This window comes from Eumetopias jubatus, unplaced genomic scaffold (genome assembly GCF_037043125.1).
Source record: "Eumetopias jubatus isolate StellerSeaLion01/CBP00866 unplaced genomic scaffold, mEumJub1_p1.0 scaffold_1, whole genome shotgun sequence".
NCBI lineage: Eukaryota > Metazoa > Chordata > Mammalia > Carnivora > Otariidae > Eumetopias > Eumetopias jubatus.
In genome coordinates, this window is record NW_028274807.1 from 56,820,012 (window position 1) to 56,840,858 (window position 20,847).

At 32.1% G+C, this 20,847-nt stretch overlaps 1 protein-coding gene across 1 annotated transcript in view; it reads left to right on the top strand.

Annotated features, from left to right (window-relative positions):
• The window catches only part of NECTIN3 (nectin cell adhesion molecule 3), a 64,680-nt gene extending 55,633 nt beyond the window's left edge, over window positions 1–9,047 (top strand). The window contains exons 5-6 of the mRNA XM_028110554.2: window positions 1,893–2,044; window positions 8,467–9,047. Of these exons, the coding sequence (XP_027966355.2) occupies window positions 1,893–2,044; window positions 8,467–9,047 (733 nt within the window). The remainder of the gene's footprint in view (window positions 1–1,892; window positions 2,045–8,466) is intronic.
• Window positions 9,048–20,847: the final 11,800 nt, after the last annotated feature.

Sequence of the window (20,847 nt, forward strand, 5' to 3'; positions counted from 1 at the left end):
CTGTCTTCTAAAAGTTTGTTGAAACATCTTATCTGATGAATTCTGCCTCCTGTTCTCTTTCTCCTAGTGGGTTTTTAATAGCTTTTAATTCCTTTACTCTTGTTTTAGGTGGGATTTTGTGGGAGTAAGGAAACAGTGTATTTAGTCAATCTGTTGTCTTTAAGCAAAGATGCAGTTTTTAAAGTAGAGAAGGTTTTTTTCATTTACATTTTCTTAAAAGTGGGAAGCAGTCATTGGTTAAGATGTGTGATAGGTTATTTCTAAAAGTCATACAATTTCAAGTTCCCTTCCAAGTATCTATACTTGGAAGTGTCTTCTTGAATAAGACATCTAGCCTCTCTAAGCCTTTGTTTCCTCACTGATAATAGTACTTTATAGAGTTGTAAGGGTAGAGACAGTGGTAACATAGGTAAAAGTGTAGAAGGTGCTTAGCATGTCATTTGCTGTGAGTTTAATGTGATATTTAGATTTTTTTGATTGTGGCTTGTTTGAATAAGCAACTTTAAAGGATTATAAGCCATTTTTATATTTCTCAGAATTAAAGGGATTAGAATTTGGGCCTCAAAATGCAGAGAGATAATTGGTATTTATATACTCCATATTCATTCTCATCCTCCTAGAAGTTCACCTTTTGAAAGTCGGTGCTTGTACAAAGGTTCTTTTCAAAGTTTTTGTAGAACGTTGGGTGTTTTTGTTTTTTAAACCATGTAAGAATATTACCTTTTTTCTTCAATGCCAAATTGAAGTTCCTGCACTGTAAAAGACTTTATTGACTGTTCTTCATTTTTTGTTCTTACTCTCTTTGTAATTAGTTGTCAGTCTTCTGTGTACTTAGACCATTGAAAGCAAATACAATATCTTATTTACTTCAGTATCTCAGCAACACCAGCAGAGCAGAGTATGGTTAATATTAAGCTCCTGGCAATTAAATAATGGATGGCTGAGTGAATGAATAAATGAACCTTTTGAAAATCTGCTTAGCTCAAACTATAATAGTTGAGTGCCTGGTTTACTCGACTTTTTGTTCTCCTAAAAAATAACTCATAGGCTTTAAAAATAATTTCAAAATAAATGCCTCTTGGTGTGTTTTTTGGTACCCTGAGGTTGGCAGTATGATGTATAACAGTATACTTAGTTCCATTGCAATGAATGGCTTTAGAGTTGTCATAGTGGGATTTTATTCCTATTGTGGTTTATAGTAATGCATACACTAGACCTCTTAGCCAAATTAGACACCATTTTTAAAAGTTGGTAATTGATGCAGAATGGCACGTTGGTTTTTACCATCACAGATGCCCACTTTACAAATGAGATTATTTTATAAGAAGACCCTTTTTGGTGCTTTAGAAACTGTCTTTGAATGGGGCACAGTATAGATTTGCTCAGTATGAATTGAATATGTTAAGTATTTAATATGTTACATAAAAATATTTAAATATGTTATGGAAGGTGCTAAAACATTATCAGTACTTAAGTGGCTTTTATCTTAAATTTCTTAAGAAATTTGTAGATATATCATGAATAGATCTATTCACTGAGAATTATTTTTAATTCTTTTGATACTGTAGGTCTTCAAATAATATATTTTTCTAGTTTTCTGAATATAATTCTTTAAAATCACCTAATTTTTTTTCTTTCCTTCCCTCCCATTCTAATATGTTGACTTTCTTGCACTTATGTCAATTGCTATTTTGAAAGAATGGATTTTATCAATTACTTCATTCTTATTGAAATGAAAATTCATATATATTTCCGTTTCATAGTGCATTTTACCTAAAGAATGCCAGTTCTTGAATCACTAACATCTCAAAAGTGTAATATTTTATTTAAATAGCTATCAATGAATAAAGTCTGAAGCTGCTTAAAATAATTTCATGCTTTTTAAAATCTAGGTTGGATGGACAGTGGCCTGATGGTTTATTGGCTTCAGACAATACTCTTCATTTTGTCCATCCCTTGACTTTCAATTATTCTGGTGTTTATATCTGTAAAGTGACCAATTCCCTTGGTCAAAGAAGTGATCAAAAGGTCATCTACATTTCAGGTAAGTTACTATCTGCTCGCAAAATGAGTTACTTAAATTGTTCCTATAACAACAGTCATAATAACGCTGTGTTCTAGTTGGTAATTTATATTTGCTAATATACAGATTCCTCACTGTGAGGTTTTCCAAATAATCCAAAAGAAATATAATAAAGTAACCCTACCTGAACCACATATGTAAAGTGGTGTTACTTTACTTAAAGAAATGTCAAAATGTCTATGCAGCAAGCTTATATACATTTTAATTAAGATCTTTGTTTATAGTTAATTTTTCAGTTACATAGTATTAAGTGTATTCCTTTTATAGGTAGTGTGTACTTTTCTAGGTTCTCTCATTTTTATACCCGAGAGCAAACACTGGGTTTTGTTTGTGTGTTTTTTGGTGTCTACTCTTGGCACAGGTGTCTCATAAAAAAAATGGGATATTGACTTTGATGACCTGGCTTATTAAATAACATAGTTTGTCACTCGATATGGAACTATATCATATTGAGTTACTGAGAGTGAAGTAGGAATGCTACTGAAAACGTTCTAATGAAATGTAAGATGTTTCTTATTGTCAGTCCTTAAGCCACTAAGAACTTATATTTTTCACATTCCATTTGTTTTGCTATGAATGTTTTGTTAATTTGAGTATGTAAGTTCGGTACTCACAAAATACATTTAGAGCTAATAATATATTTTTCATGGGTGTGGCTATAAATAACAAATTATCAATGTAATGCTCATTTATAAAAATTATATAAAATATTTTGAGCATCTACTTACTGACTACAAGACTATAGCAATCTTCATGTCTAAACAATGGAAAATTAAAGGAAAAAGGAAGAGAACCTTGAGAAAAGCAGGTTTGTATGGCAATTATGTAATTTTGTAAAACTGAATAGTTAGATTTTTAGAGAAATTTTAAGCTTGCTTTCATGTTATATTCTTTGTATGATCACTCAATCTAAGAACAGTTCCCAATATTATTTTCTCATGGCATTTCCCACAGTTTGTAATTGTATACTTACTTGTGTACTTACTATTTATCCATCCTTATATTTAAGCAATTTGTGTTTGCTTCATTTACCGTTGAATACTCAGTACTTAGTTAGTGTCTGGCACATGATAGGGATGATGCAAATATATTTTTGCATGAATCTCACAAGAAGCTTAGAGCTGTGTACATCCCTAGCCAGCCCTTTCTGCCAGTAGCAGTGCTTTGGTGGAAATCAGAATGAGATTAAATATTAGTCTATTAGTCTCCCCTTCTTCCCTTAAAGGTCTCTCCCTTTTCCTTTGCCCTTACTTCTTGGATCTTAAAGCCACAGGGAATGTATATTTAGAATGTAGTTACTAAGGATGCTTACTTTTTGTTTCTGTTGTACAAAATTTGGTATGGGATATTACTTGTAAATCTCAGGCTCAATGTATTATGTAATCATTTAAATATCGAGGCTCGATTTGGGCATTGTTATATATACTGATTCTGTTGATGATATCCTAAATTTATTATATCTTTTGGCATTCTGGATCCATTTCCCAGTACTTTCGACTTATGTGTCCAACTGCCTATTAAAATTACTCTGTGTAGAGGTATAATAAGCATTTATGGCTTAATATTCAAAACCAAGGTCCTGATTTTTCTTCTGCCCCTTGCCACCATACCTCTTCCTCCCAACAGTTTCCCTCCTTTCTGTCATTGGTAACTCCATCCTTATATTTGCTCAGGGTTTAATCCCTGATGCTTATTCTTGATTTCAGTTGTTCTCTCATACCCCATCCAGTCCATCAACAAATCCATGGCAGCTCTTCCATGACATTATATGTAGAACCTTACTATTTTTCCACTTCTGCTATGAGTGTTCTGACCCAAGCCATCAGCAACCCTTACTTCATTTTTAAAAGAGCCATTTAATCTTCCTACTTTTAATTTATCCTCAAAAGAGCAGCCAGAATGATCCTTGTAAAGGGCATGTCAGATCATGTCGCTTCTTTCCTGCAAACCTTTCACGAACTTCTCATTTGACCCACAATGAAAACCAATTCTTGCAATGACTTACAAGGGTCTATACATGCTCTGGTCCTAGATGACCTCATCTCTTACTATATCCCTTGCTCACTTGGCCTTGTTGCTGGCTTCCTTGCTGTTCTCTGAACATAACAGGAACATTGCTAACTCAGAGTCCTTGACTTGCTGTTTCTCCAGCTGGAAAGCTCTTCAGATATCCTTATGGTTCTTTCCCTCACTTCCTTTAGGTCTTTGCTCAAGTTTCACTTTCATGACTATAATTAAAATTGAAAATTGAAACTTCTCTTTTCTAACCCCTTTACTCCTGTCTCCTTTTCTGCCTTATTTTTCTTTACAGTATTTATTGACACACACCATCTACATGTTTTATTTATATGCTTTTCTGTTTATACTTCTACTAGAACATAAGTCCTTTCATCTGCTTTAATCACTACTGTATTTCCACCATCTGCAGTAATGTTTGGCATGTGATAGGTATTCAGTAAACTTTTCTTGCATGACTGAAAAAATTTGAGAAGAAAACAGTCAGGAAAGAATTAAAAATCTAGAATGTGCTTTTATATAGCTTTATTTTCTTTGACAAGGGAAATAACGTAACACTGGTGATAAACTTCATGCATTTTTTGATCAACCTCTAAGTCCTAAAAGAGAGGAAATAAAATTTTGAGTAAATATGAAAAATCAATTAATTACTGCTAGGTGATTCAGAAAGATAGCATTATATAAGATGATTTTGAGTAATCATTAGAATTAGACTTTACCTTTCTATCCAGCATCTTTAATATTTAATACAGTACACTACGTTGAGTTTAGTTATCACCCCTGAGAGCTTCTTGGAGGACATGAAATATCCTAGATATAATACTGCCTTTCCAAAATGACTAGTAAATCCTAGTAGGCTTTTATCAGAATGAAAGGCTATAATTCACCCAGAGTAAACAATCAAGATGTTGATCTTTTTTATTGTCAATTATATGTACCCTTTTTCCTCTAGAAAATTTTTTTTTACCTCAGTATTAAAATTGAGAAAAAAAATTTAGGAAATGATTTTTTAAAATATTTCTAAAATGAATGCATCTTATGACTGGAGACTAAAAGATCTACTCAGAACAGAGTTAGCAACTCTGTTTGAGGGAAATTGTAATTTTATTCTGCATTTTATCCACATTGGTAAGTGTAAGATTTTGGACAAGATGTGATTGATCCAAGATTACAATATTCAACTTCAGTGACTAGTCATGGGGGTACAGTGAATCTTTGTCCATTACTAAATGCTGCAAATTGTGATTTTTCTAGTTCTTGGTGTGTTATCCCCTGATATTTTGTACTTCTCTTTGAGAATAGAGGAACAAATTTTTATATATCATGTAAGTTCTCCAATGCCTAAAACTCAAAGTATATTCCTGTGCAAATCTTGAATTTTGAATCCTATTGATTTTAGGAATTAGGTGTAATATTTGGCATAAGAATCGACACTTAATTAGGAAACTTTAAAATTCATAGATTTTGGTTATGTAAATAATTCATATAAAGTCTAAAAGAAAAAGAAATCAATTCATTTATTTTTTTAATATATTAGGCTAAAATACACTTTATAGCTACAAAAGCCTTACTGGACTTTTTGTTTTCCTCTTTGGCAGAACTCATTAATTTGAAAAAAAAAAAAAAAAACTTCATTTGGTTGTAGAGAACTCAGTCTCTACTAGTTCATTACATTCGTTATATACTGATTTATCACACATTCTGCAAATAGTACCAAAAAACAATGAAGAAATAAGGAATGCTGTGGGAAAGGATTTTAAATTATGATAAATAAGTAACTATTAGTGATTACAAAATAGTCCATTTGATTCCTTATGCAAATTCTAACTCAGTTATTTTGGAGCGGGGCAAGAATTCGGAAATGTGAATAAATGTCTTGTGTGCATTGTCCTATATAAGTCCACTGCTTAAAATACAAAATAATTATTAACAATAGTCCCTCTTCCACGGAATCATATTAATAGTGAGGCTATGCTATCTTTATTTGATTGAGGAGGAGATGGCAGGTTAAAAAATGTCTAAACCACTGACAAAATTAAATAAGATTTTAAAATAGGGACTTTTTTTTGTTTGGTTTGTTTTTGTTTTGTTTTTCGGTAACTTTTTTTTTTTAGTTAGATTTTCTGAAAGCTGTATTTTGTTAAATCAGAGTTAATTAGTGGCCATCCCTCTGTGTTTTTTTTTTTTTTTTTAAGATTTTATTTATTTATTCATGAGAGACAGGGAGAGAGAGAGAGAGAGAGAAGCAGAGGGAGAAGCAGGCTCCTCAAGGAGCAGGGAGCCCGATGCGGGACTCGATCCCAGGACCCTGGGATCATGACCTGAGCCGAAGGCAGACGCTTAACCATCTGAGCCACCCAGGCGCCCCCTCTGTGTTTACATAAAGAACATTGCAAGTAGAAATAAAAAATAGCAATGTGTGTGTGTGTTTTTTTTTTAAGGAATACTTGATAAAAATAATGAGTTATATATCTTATACTGGGTGAGAGTTCAGGTGCATACACTGTTTTGAGAAAAATAGCATTTGATTAAGAGCTGTCAAAAAGTTTTAAAATCTTACGTGCACAAAAATGTGTGAATTACAAATAATTATTTAGGTGATTTGTACTTAACATTTAAACATGCTGATGCCAGTTTATTGTAATTTTTTTTCTTTGGAAATCATTGTAAAGATGACACTTAATATTTAAAACTTTTCCATTAGTCCTACCACCTCAGAAAATACATGAGTTGTCTTACAGATGATACATTTTTAATTTATTTCTTTAATATCCTGGTTCTCTGAAGTTGCATTCTATGATAGGCTTTACTACTTTTATACTAGAAATGATGCTACAATTCCACAATTTTTTTTTAAGATGGAATCTGTTCAGCTAGTGAATAATAGGTTCTTACAAATTAAAACCCTTCCTTGATTCTACATATAATATGATGACTAATATTCACTTCAAAGTACTTGGCAGGATTGCCTGTTATATTGGTTTAAATTCATAAGAAATTAGTTATACTGTACTTGTTAAATTTTATACTGTACTTGCTAAATTTTTACCACATTCTGTACATATGGCATTCCGTGATGAAACCTGTTTCAGTAAGTATTTTTCTTTAGCTTGTAATTTTAGAATAACTTACCCCATGTAGATTTAGTATTTTTCTAACAATCATTTTTTAAAAGCTCTATCAGTACCACTCATTTAAAAATTAATTATAGGAAATTACCATTCGGGTCATTTATTTTTATCAAAGAAGAAATTCAAGATTTTTTAACTCATCCTTTCTTCAAACTCTAGAGTTTTGTGTAACATGACCTACAAATACCACTTAATTGATAATTAACCAATCTTTAATTTTTACTATTTATGTTTAGTTGCTTTTTAATATTAATGGCTATTTACTCTGTAATCTAATGGCAATACACAGGATCATCTGCATCTAATATTTAAGTATTATTAGAATGTTCTCTCTAAAATATTAGCTACTCTTTGAGACTCCACACTAAAGCAATGTGACACTAAATTTTGCAGATATGGTTGAAATTCTTCAACTTCCTAAATGTTCAGATATCTTACCCATGGGATATAGACATGGTGATGACATTTTTATAACACTTGGTAACATGTTTTTACTTTGTCTTTGTCTGTTAGTCTCATTTGATAATATAGCCCATTTGGCTAACACAGTTTAAACATATGCTTTTTATTTTAAATTACTAAATAATGGTATGTACTACATATGTCCTTTCTAAAAATTGAAGATTTCTCTTTACTTAAGGAAAATATTTTTGAGAGAATTATTAAACCAACAGCTTATACTATGGCCACTTAACAAGAATCTATAGTTTTTCATTCTTTTAAGGATAAGTTAAGATCTTATAAAAGTAAATGAAATTAGGTAAAGATGTATATTAAGAAAACATACTTTAATTTTTTTTTTATTCTTTCATTTTATTTCTTTGTTCTTCTGGCTAAGAAAATGTATATTTGGATTACTTAATCTTTTTGTCTGATAATTCTTAAGCCAGCTGTGTGTAGGACACTTAAGTAATGCTCTTCATTAAAAAAAAGAAAAAAAAAAAGTATTCCTTGAAGTACAATACCATGCTTAAACTTGGAATAGAATAATTTAGGATTTACACCATAGGTAATTTTTCATTCCTTTTACTTCATTGGTAACTGGCTAAATGTCAGTTTTTGTTATTTTTTTAAAAATATATAATACCACTACATTCTGATCTTAAGAATGAAAAACTATTGTTACTATGAATATATATTCATTAACTGTGCTGTCTTTTCAACTTGCTGCTGAATCAGCCTGCATTGACATTCTTTGCCTTTCTGTGTCTTGTCTATCTTTACTGTTTCCATTAGATCCTCCTACTACTACCACCCTTCAGCCTACAGTTCAGTGGCAACCCTCAACAGCTGACATCGAGGATCTAGCAACAGAACCAAAAAAGTTGCCCTTCCCATTGTCAACTTTGGCAACAATTAAGGATGACACAATTGGCACAATCATTGCTAGTGTAGTGGGTGGGGCTCTCTTCATAGTACTTGTAAGTGTTTTGGCTGGAATATTCTGCTATAGGAGAAGACGGACGTTTCGTGGAGACTACTTTGCCAAGAACTACATCCCACCATCGGATATGCAAAAAGAATCACAAATAGATGTTCTTCAACAAGATGAGCTTGATTCCTACCCAGACAGTGTGAAAAAAGAAAATAAAAATCCAGTGAACAATCTAATACGGAAAGACTATTTAGAAGAGCCTGAAAAAACGCAGTGGAACAATGTAGAAAATCTCAGTAGGTTTGAAAGACCAATGGATTATTATGAAGATCTAAAAATGGGAATGAAGTTCGTCAGCGATGAACATTACGACGACAATGAAGATGACTTGGTTTCACACGTAGATGGTTCAGTAATTTCCAGGAGGGAGTGGTATGTTTAGCAACCACTAAATGTGACTTACCAATGTACAATGTTTCATTCATAATAGTTGATCATTTTCAGATTGTTCATACTTTTTCTTGAGGAAGAATAAGCTTTTTCAACTTGATTTTCAAGCTTACTTTTTATATTCTAATTTGACAAATGAAAATGTAAAATCTGGGTTCAATGTATCTGAGCTGCTTTACAATTTTTTTTTTCAATGCTGTACTACTGTCTCAAGATTTAAATTTTAATGCAGAGTACTTTATTGGTCTGAGGCACAAAGGTAAGAAGAAATGTCAACATTAAATGTATGACTTTTTTGGTACAAAAATTAAAAAGAAAAAAAAAGGAAACTACCTTGGCATTGTGTATTAAATGTTTACCTAAGACTATAATCTCAAGTATAATGTTTGTTAAACATATACCTCTCAAAATTTATCACCACTAAATGATACTACATCAAAATTGACTATAAAACTAATTCAAGAAATGTTTATATATATTTTTAGTATACAGAAAAATATTCAGCCTGATAAAACACCTTTCCTTTTCAAACATTATTTTCTAAGTTTCTATACAAATGGAATCTTTACCTCTGCATTTTAATGAGCCTTGCCATAATTACTGTAGAGTGGCTTTTCAAAGATATTTTGTTGCACTAAAACTGTGGTAGTAAACTCAGTGAACATGATGTGTGGAAGAGCATAATTAGCTGGTCAGTATTTTTGTCCAAAATACGTACAAGAGTTATAATAAAAACATGCCTTTTAAACAGAATTATTACAATTTTTTTCATCTCTGGAGGACAATTCTTAAATGTTGTATGAACATGGATTTTGGTATGTTAAGTGGCATAGTTTTGTTTGAGTGCTTTATGTCCTAAATATAAGAATAATAATGAAAAGATGGTATGCAGTTAAATAAAGTTCAGAGAGGGCATTTCAGTATATGGAACAACGTGGGTAAACTAGCATTGGAGTACTGGTTTTCAGAAATGAGACATGTCAGCCAAGAAACTATACAAAAAATTTTTTAGCCCATCTTGTTTTAGTCATCTAATAGTGATGTTGTTCAAACGGGTAAATATATAGAAAAATTAGAACAGACTTGTAAATTTGAGGTTTAATGAGAAAAATCTGAATTATAGAACCAGTTGCTAACACTTGCTGATGGATATTGGCAAACCATCCTCCTTTTCCTCCTAAATGTATGTATTTGTTTCAAGTTTTTGTTTTTCCAATTAAAACTGGAAACATCATAAGGTTTTATGTTTTGTTTTTGTTTTTTGCATAATTCATTAAGTATATTCTTTCCAGAAATCATGTATCTTTAAAAGAAATGTTATCTAAATCTTCAAATGTGGATCTTATTTGTGAGGTAATTAAATTGCTTCTACAGTAGAGTCCTATAAAATTGTAATAATGACAGCTATTTTGAAGCCCAAAGAATATGTTTTTTCTGTTGATGATTCATTTGAAAAAGGACTGTGTAGAATTGCCTTAGGTGTTTTGCCAGGGAATTGAAGTGGAAGTTAGTAGGAAAATCATAAATAAATTATTTTGTTAATAAAAAGGCAAAGTAGGTACTTTTTTTTTTACCCCCCAACCACCCAAATCCTGATGATTCTCATCACATCTAAAGGCAAAGTTCTAACATGTTCATAGAATTTTGCAAGTAGTCAAGGCCTTATTCTAAACGATTATAACATAATTTCCTTTCTTTGAACTAGCAGTATTTTGTGGAAATTAGGAACCTATTTTATTTCTCTTCCCAAACATTCACACACTTAGTCTAAAACTATTAATATATCAGCTAAGGATACAGGTAAGCTTACTGATACATTGTTAAGACTATCTGGCTTTAATATACTTAACCACTGATACACAAATATTAAGACTGTTTGGTCCAAGTCATTGGAAGCAAAACTTTATTGGTAATACCCTGTGATTGAAGTAGACTTTATGTTTTAATTTAAATACCAGCACTGATATGGCCACAAGAAAGATGGATCTAAAATTCTTGCCATGGAAGATGTGAATTTGTGGCTTTTTGTTCACAATTTCATCTTTAGAGCAATGGTTTGAAATGCTATATGAATCTGAGCAGGATAATCACTGTATAAATCTCAACTTGAGTATTATTTGAAGGAAATCAATGTATTTTAAGAACTGCATTTCAAAAATATAAATACTTAGTGATTAAGACCTTCCTTTATATTGTGGCCATTATGTGTTTAGGGTGGCTTTTTTGTTTTTGTTTGTTTGTTTTGTTTTGTTTTTTGATGGGAGAGGGGAGAGGTTGACATGGAAAACTACAAGTGAGTGTTTGATACATTCTGTATCCTTAAACTAAATCATTTGGCAAACTGAAAAGATTTCAAAATTGTAAGAATCTGATACTACTTAAGACTTTTTGAAGCATTGCACTGCTGTTTATTAGAACTTTGTTTACTGTACATATAGACTTATTTGTGAACATGAATAGTCATTATTAAACATTTTTGTTAAATTAATTTTTTAATATCCGTGATATACGCAGCTAATTGATAGGTACATATGAAAATCCTTTTCTTTTTCTGGAAAAGATGGAAGAATGTTTTATTTTGACCATGTTTATTTTTGTTTCTTTATTCTTTGAACTGACTTTTCATTTTTGTATTCACTTTAGGGTTTTCTTCCACACTGGTTAAAATATTTCAGTAATGCAGGGATGATGAATGCAACTTTTATTTTTTCCTGCCATTTTTATTAAAATATATTAAAACTTTAATAGGCTAGGGGTTAACTTTAAAAATGACATTTGAGTAATACATTATCGTTGAAATATTTAGTATTTTACCATGTGCCTAAAAGGTTTCTATTTGATAAGTCTAACATTTAAAGAAACCATTACGGTTTTTCAGTAGTAAGTATTGCTTCTGATAGCCATATATAGGAATGTTTTCTAAAGATAACCCTAGCTAAATGTGTAGCAGAAGGGCTTGTAGGAAGTACATTGTATGTGAGCGCAAAAATTGAGATAAATATAACAGTTTTACATCTGATTTGAGTTTAATTTTGTTTTTGATAAATACTAAAGGTATATGAACAAGAAGTTATGAATGTGTGGAGGTAATCAGTGTAAAATATAAGAAAGGAAGAAATGGTACACATATTGAATTTTTAATTCTAATAGAGGAATGATATACAGATTTAATTGTTCTTTCTGTTTACTTGTTAATTGGAAATGTATCATCCCTAAGAATCTCCTTTCTCACATTTTTGGTGTATTGGGTTTGGATTTAACTTTAATTTGTACTAGTGGTATTTTTTACCAAGTTATTTATCAGGTGGTAGCCCTAATAGCCATGCAACAAATCTTTAAATAAAAGTTTTTAAAAAATTCTTTAGAGGCATATTTCTATAACAAACCTATGTCTCTGTATTACCTTCTTTGTCTTCATTATGTTATTTGATGGAGTGTGTGTGTGTGTGTGTATGTGCATGTATGTGTTGTATGTATAACCTAGTTCTTATATTTTAATTAAGTTTTTGTGGGAATTTGAAGTCTATTTCTCTTACCAAATAAGACTCTATCAGGTTAAGGATACAGTTAAAGTTTGAGAGAGCATCTAAGTTTGTAGGTTAGCCATTATAGAATTTGCTTTTAATTGACCATTTAGTTCCTATTTCCTATCTACACATTATGAATAACATTCTCCACAGTCATGAATTATCTGTTTCTCTAGTCTTAGCAGTTAAAACAAATTTTGAATGTTTTTGCTGTTGTGAGTTTGACATAAATTATATATATTGGCTTTCATTTGGATGAACATATTTCACGAAATATTTTGTAAGTTGGCATTTAGTGTTTTTCACTTATAAACATTATAATGGCTTTCTTTATAAATGCCATTGTTTCTAATTGTAATTACCTCCATGTTTTCTATCTCTGATGTTTAAAATTATACTTGTTTTCCTAAACTTTAAATTATCTTCAAGCAGCAGTTTTTTTGTTTGTTTTTGTTTTTAAATAGCATACAGTTTGACCGGTTTCCCTCTTGTTATACCAATGGAAATTCATGCATGAAAGAATCTCTGGAATAGTGTACATGGCATATCACCTTTTCTATGTTCTAAAAAATGCTTTCTGTTTAATATTTGTTTTCTCCTATTCCAGTAAGTTGCAAGTTTTTTTGTTTTTGTTTTGTTTTGTTTGGTACCTATGTACTTTGAGTTGAGTAGTGATAGGTTTGCTTATAAAAGCTTTCACTGTATATATCCTTAGGGGTCATTTTCTTGAACCTTGTTAATAGTTATTTTATCATGTTCATTTCAGTTTATGAGGCTAAAACTTGATTCAATTTTGGGTTGTCCTAGTTCACTTACCTTTTCTGCTGTTCTGGCTGGATGCTATGCATGAAGCAGAGTGAAAGTGAGTTTAGTAGGATAACTTTATAATCTTAAAAACTTGAGAGGATAAGTCAAGGCCCCATTTCCCTACATATATAATATTTCTATAGAGATATGATATCCAGTTTCACAGTTTCATTTATGAGAAATATCTCCGGAAACACCTAGTCTTAAAGGGACAGCCTGATCTAAACTTTTTTAAGCCAGAGGTAACTAAATCTAGAAGACTGGCCTCCCTTTCAAAAAAACAAAACAAAACACTGTATTATGGGAAATTATACAAAAGTAGGATAGAATAATGAAATGAACCTTCATGTACCTGCTTCAATTATTACCAATTCATGGTCAATCTTGTTCCATTTAAACTCTTACCCACATAATCCCTCGTGCCATTAATTCATCTGTAAATATATCAACACACAGCTCTAAAAGAGAAGGAACATTTAGGAAAAGTAACCACAAATTTATTATTACACAAAAAATTAATTTGCAGTTTTATTTAGTATCTGAATGTAATCCATATATTGTTCTATCTTTCAATCTATATGTTCTCTGTGAGGCACTCCCCTCCTCCCTTGATTTTTGCTTTGTAATTTATTTGTTGAGGAAATGGCTTCATGTGTGTCCTGCAGTTTCCTGGTTTGGATTGTGCCAGTTGTACCTCTCTATTTTCTGTAAATTGTCAGGGCTAGAAACTTTATAAGGTTAAGGTTTAATTTGGGGTGGGGGGGTAATTACTTAAGTGGTGGTATCTTCTGTCGGAAGGCACATCATACCTGCTTTTCTTTTGATATTTGCAGTCATTAGATGCTCAAAGCCTAGATCTAACCGGGAACCTACTTAATGTCTAGATTTATTAACTCTTGTTTTTCTTACCATACTATGTGCTTTGATGTCTGAATAATTACGTCCGTGCTGCTTTTACCTGAACTTTTCTTTCCACCCTTTTCCATATTCAAGGTCCAGCTCAAACCATATGATTGTTCATTTGTTTTGTTTTTTTGTGTTTTTTTTTTTTATCTTGGTTTTAGACTTTTGATTAAGTGATTCAGGGGTTTGATTCCATATTCAGTATATTTTGTTATTTGGTTTTTATTTCGATACTTGGTAGCTAAAATGCTACCTCTCAAAAACAAGTAGATTTAAATGGAAGAAGTACACTGTTGGGGACCTTAACAGTTTTAATACCAACTACTGTTTTTAGAGCTAGTCTCCTGTTCAGAATGTTTGGTTTTTCAATGTTTTGCTAATCAAATAACCTCACACCTCATATTACCTACTACTACAGCACAGTATGGGTCTAGTGTGAGGTTTCTCATTAATAAGAGTGAATGTAAACCTTTATCTTATTTGGTCTTCTAATGTGTTTCAGTTTTTTTGGTTGACCCATCAACATCTGATTATATGGCTATGGTTTTACTTCATAATGTAACTGATCAAGTTTATGCATTAAGAGTTAGATATTTGCATTGCTGTTTTAGGGGGTTTTGTCATTGTCTGCATCTTCATTATTGGTGTTCTCTTCATTCTGCCAGTTCTTTGCAGGAATGACATCTACTGGGAGTAAATGCTTACTAATATATAACATGGATTAGCACCATACCCTCATTTGGTCTAGTGTCAGATGTTCACCCGTCACCCAGGGCACGCATGTCGTGCCTCCTTCACATTCTTGACCTCTTGTTAAATCGAGGGTGGTTACTGGTTCACTCAGCTGAGCTTTCATATATCGCAGTGGGTCACAGTATGCTGACTGTGCTGAGAGGGAACAACCACATGTCTATTGGATTTCATTCTGGAACTGTCCCACCCCACACTTCCTACAGGATTTTGTGGGTGCCTTGTGTAGCACATTAACTCCTGACATTTGGACTAAGTAGGGCTACCAGTGCCAGTCCACATATTAATGTACTAGTACAACATGTATTTTGTAATTATCACTTATCCTAAAAGGGACAGGATAAATGATGATAATCCCTTTGTTGGAAAATATACATGTATGGATTCTGTGACCCCACTTTGGGGATTTTGCTCTCTGCGGTGAAGATGGGGACGATGTAAAATTCATCCTTGCTCTCTTGGCACCTAGCATGTGCCTGACACATATTAGGTTACTATTGAGAATTTGTTGAATGAGATGCTGACAACATTGTTCTGACCCAGAGAGCGGACTTTTATTAAAAAGTGGTGAGATAAATATTTGGATGGATATAAAGAACTAGATGTATTGAAAAGGTAAGCATTAAGGAGGCTATTGAAAAATAAAAATGAGATATATTCATGGGGAAAATTTGTAATACAGTGATAGATATTATGAGAGCAAATAGAAGTTTGTAGATAGTTCACATAAATGTGTGAATCGTGATGACATCACTGAAGTTTTGGTGAAGGGAATGAAAAAATGAAACAATGTTTCAAGTAATTGTTAGGACTTAGTATTTGAATATAAGTGTGAAAAGGGCCTGTAGATTTCTATACTCACCCATTTTAAGTGGTTTTAGCAAATTGCTCTATTTTACTGTATATTTTTTTTTCAAATCTTGTGAGATGTGAATTAGATGAACACGTTTGAATAGCTTTCACATATTTTTTATTCATATGTATCAGTAATAAAGACAAACTTAAATTCAGTTTAGTAGTTATATGTATATTTTTTCAAAAAGTAATGAAATTTCTCCTATCTATATTGTTTCTTTTGGTATGATGTGTTAACAGATTTTTGAACATTTTCGCCTTAAGGCATAGGCATGATATCTCTGGTTATGGGCTCTTAGGTTTTTTGTTGTATTGGGGAGTGCTATTTCTTTTGTTTTTGTGGATGAGTTTCCAATATATGTGGGTTGATATAGATGCCATGAAAATAGGAAGCTATTCTTTTGAGATACACATAACACCAATCCTTTAATGTCAAATATTTTAACACTTTGTCTTATTTTCTACTGATTGTAAGCCTATCATTAAGATTTAGTAGGCCATTTCCTTGGGTGATAGTAATGTTGCTTCATGTCAGTCACTCAGTAAATTAGCTGAATGTTTAAGAATGCCAAATTTTTATACATTTGCTTACTTTTTTTCTATTGTTATAGAGTCTATGTAGATTATGTGGGCAGATGTGGAGGAGACAGTGTTAGAACTAAATTCTCAATTTTCATTAAAATTCTTTTTGAATGCAAGAAATTTCAGCCCTTCCTTTGCATTTCATACTAGTGTTCATCACCTGTTAATACCCTTAAATATATTCTTTAGTTTTTTTGTCAATTAATAGAAAAATCAGAAAGGGAAATATGAAATTTATCCCATATATTTAACATAGTTTACCTCTATAGAATATCCAGTTGGTAAATGGATTCATACCTAGCTTTTCTTTCAGTTGCTCTTTTCAGCACTTGCTAGACTGTTCTGATACTAAGAAGAGGTGGAAAAAAAAAAGACAAATATGAATAAAGAATGAATGGAACCCAGTGAAATAAGTATGCCTAATTAAATAGAAGGAAGAGTTATGGTCTACATGCAGTCAACTCTCAGTTACAGAGTCCTGGAGCTAGGAATTATAAGGCTAATGGGACAGAAGTAGATAAGTAGACCGTAACTTAAATGTTTAGAAATAGTGTCTATTTGGACTTGAGAGTTACTTAAGGATAGGAAAATAGTGTATAGAGTTGGGAATTACTTTAGGGTATGAAAAGTATGTGATTATGTTTTATTACAAGCACTATCAAATTTAATATCTTTGCTAAGATTAACTGAAAGGTTTTCTTGGAGGTGTGCAGTTTGATGAAGAATATAATGACCTGTACATTTAAAATCTTAAATTCAAAGAGTAACCTGGGTTTTTCAACAATAATTTTGGAAGTATTAATATAAATATGGTATTAACTTTGTCCTCACCATCAAGATAACCCTCAAATTTGAATTCAGTACACTTAGGCAAAAATGATAGGGCTGCTTTTTATCCTTTAACAAAATCAAGATTTCCTTTAAAGGAAAACCTTTAGAATAATTAGTGTGGCATAAGTAGCATATTTGACACGATGGGATTTTTTATTTGTGCCACTGACAATGTATATGGCCTTTGGTCACATAACCTCAGGCACGTAACCCTAATAGGTTTCAAATGACCTATTGTTAAAAGACTGAATACAAAGCTATAATTTATACAGTGAGAAAAGTGATAGTGTAGAGTAGAAATTATTCCTAGGTCATTCCAAATCTTTGAACATTTACAAGAGCAGAATAATACTTGACTGGCTTGGATTTCAGAGCTTTCCTTGTATAGCACATATTCAAATGGAGATAGTGGGGATTAGAGAAATGAGCAGTAATAGGAAGATAAACTAGGCATGTATTAGCAAATAAGGGTAAGATCCCGAATGAGTAAGCTGGTTATATTGCTTAAAATAATTGTATTATCTAAGGACATCCGGGTGGCTCAGTTGGTTAAGCGTCCTACTCTGATCTCAACTCAGGTCTTGGTCTCAGGGTCATGAGTTCAAGCCCCCGCATGGGGCTCCACTCCATGGAGCCTATTTAAAAAAAAAAAAAGTAAAACATTTTTTAAGCAATCTAAAAAACCATGCAACTCACATTTTAATAGAAACAGAGTTGGAAAATACTTCTAAATATGTATTTATATGGAAATATGATGGTAAGTTGGTGAAACATATTTCAAAACTGATAGTGCTTTAATTTCCTTTAAATTTGCCATGTCTGTTTCCAGCGGTCATTGCAGTTATTTAGAAGTTTATGTGAATGTCCCTTTAAGTGAAAGCTGAGTTCATTTCCAAGTGGGGGCCCAAAAGGAGAGTCTATGTTAGATATTGCAAAAACCATTTTCTCCCAACAAGGGCTTACGTAATGGTGAGGGCTTCTAGCCTGCCCCGGCTAGCTTTATTTTACTCTTTGTTCTCTACTAGTTGTTAATTGAATGAGCTTGGGCAGAATATTTAACTTTAGAACTGCAGTATTTTCATTTTTACAATATTATCTTAAACATCTTATTGGTTAGAAAATATAATTGTGTATATTGATAGTACTTGGTAGTTACTCAAAAAGTTTAATGTCACTGAAATTATCAAAATATTTACACATAAGGATTGATTGTATTGTCATATCCAAATATTTATACTTGAAAATACTTAGATACAATAGTTTTAGGTAAATTCCCTTATTTGAATGTTCATAAAGTAGAGTGACTTAATTTTTCAGGATCATATAAAGTGATAATTGCTAAATATGTTTTTAAAATCCTTAACAAAATTTATGGTGCAGGCTAGGAAAGAGAAATTGGTATTTAGAAATGATGTAGTGTGTTTACAGCCAAGGGATAGGGATGATTTTCCATTTAATTTTGTAGTAAAGACACTATCTTCAGTGTACTTTGTATTAAATGTTCATGAATTAAGGGAAATTATCTGCAACAAGTGCTGTTTTTATAATACCTCCATTTAAAAACATACACAGTGTCATTTTCAACTATTTATTAGATCTGGGGTATTTTTTATGTCTGGTTTGCCCCTTCTTGAAACCCTTTGGTTTCCTTAATAGAATTTCTTTTATATCTTACTAGAATAAAAATGGTAAATGTATATATTGTTGGTTAACTCGAATAATGAAAAAAATTGTTTTATCTTTTAGAGTAAGAATTTAAAATAGTTTTCATCCTTTTCTCCTCCAGACATTTCTTTGTCCATAGAAAATAGATTCACTTGTTGCTATCTGACTGAGGATATTATTTTCATAGCTTGAAAAAAGCAAAGCTGAGGTGCTAAGGTGATATCTTGGCAAGGAAGAAGGGTCTTAGCGTAATCCTACAAAAAGTAACGAATCCAATTTGGGGTTCTCTAAGCTTGCTGTTGGGTAACATGCTTCAATCAGTCTTTGAACATTTTAGAAATTAGGGTATGCAAATTTAAGAACTTTTAAAATTGTTTGAAAAGCCTAATTTTTGTTGCTTTACAGATGTCCCGTTTAAGCAGACCTCTTCTGTAGCCGTAGCTGGAGCTGTAATTGGAGCTGTTCTTGCTCTCTTCATTATTGCTGTCTTTGTGACCGTCCTGCTGACGCCTCGAAAAAAGAGACCATCCTATCTTGACAAAGTGTAAGTAACATTTTTGCTCATGTTCAACGTTCAGTATGAGTCAGTCTATCTTTACAGCTACTCATGTGTAAAATGTCTGAGGGATGGGAGTAAAGATACGGTTAGATCTTTGTGAGATGACCATGGTTGCATCAGAATGTACTGTTTTGGTAAATAGTGTCAAGGAGCCGTTGGAGACAAAAATATATTAGACACCTTTTCACCTACAAATATATTGGACATCTTTCCAGATGATAACGTAGTGACACTTTATTTTGTCCTGACTTGTGAATAAAAACGCAGGTCTTTGATGGAGTGTGGTTGAAAGAGAGATTCAAAATACCTTAGAAGTTTAATTGCTTCTCCAGATTGTATATGCCAGTCTTATGTCTAGATAGATCTTATTAATGTTCAACTGCCAAGAATTATCAAATCGAGTTTTAAAGCTTTTTTCCTTAAACAATTTTGGTTTTGGTGAGTTACAAAATGTGCAACTTTTTTATTTAAAGAGAAAGCAGTATTTTGGGCCTAGTCATTGAGCTAGAATGTTAAAGCATAAATTGCACTTCACTGTAGAATCAAAAAGACCAATGTCCCAATTCACTGAGTTCCATCAACAGCGTTGTTGCTTCATCTGTGAAATGTGAATAATATTTTTCCTATTTACCTTCCATGGTTGTGATGAGTAGAATAAGATGTTGTTTATGAACTGTGGCGTTTTATACAAATGGCATTATTTCTTACATAATTATTAATATTTTTATATTAGGACATGAGGCTGTCTCTCAAAGAATGTATTTCTTCTGTCTTCATAAATGCCTTGTATATGTCTCTGCCTCTCTAATCTGGCACAACGATAGCATAGATCTTCTCAGATTAAAGAAAACTTGAGTGTTAGTCTCAGCTCTGTCATGATCAAAGTAGTGGTGTGATCCTGAACAAGTCACAGCACCTCCATGGGCCTCAGTTTTCTCCCCCAAGTGACTGATGGCACCGTGGAGCTATAAATCTGCTGTGATTTTCATTAGATGAAAGGAAATAATTACCTTTCAATAAGAACTGCGAAGTACCTTTTCAGTGCAACACCTGTAACACTGATTCTTTAATATTTATAGTTAAAATATTTATATGTAATAATAATCTGTATAGTTCTTTACTATTTCAGGAGTAGTGTGTGGTTAACTTCATTTTAGTTTCCAAGTTATCTCAGGCTTTTCTCTAATTTCAAAAACATAATTTACTAGTAGGCTAAATAATTACATCCATGTAACCATTTTATTTGTTGTTTGAATTCTGTTCATTTAAAATTATTATTTCATGCCCACCTTGAAAAGTTATTAGACCACAGA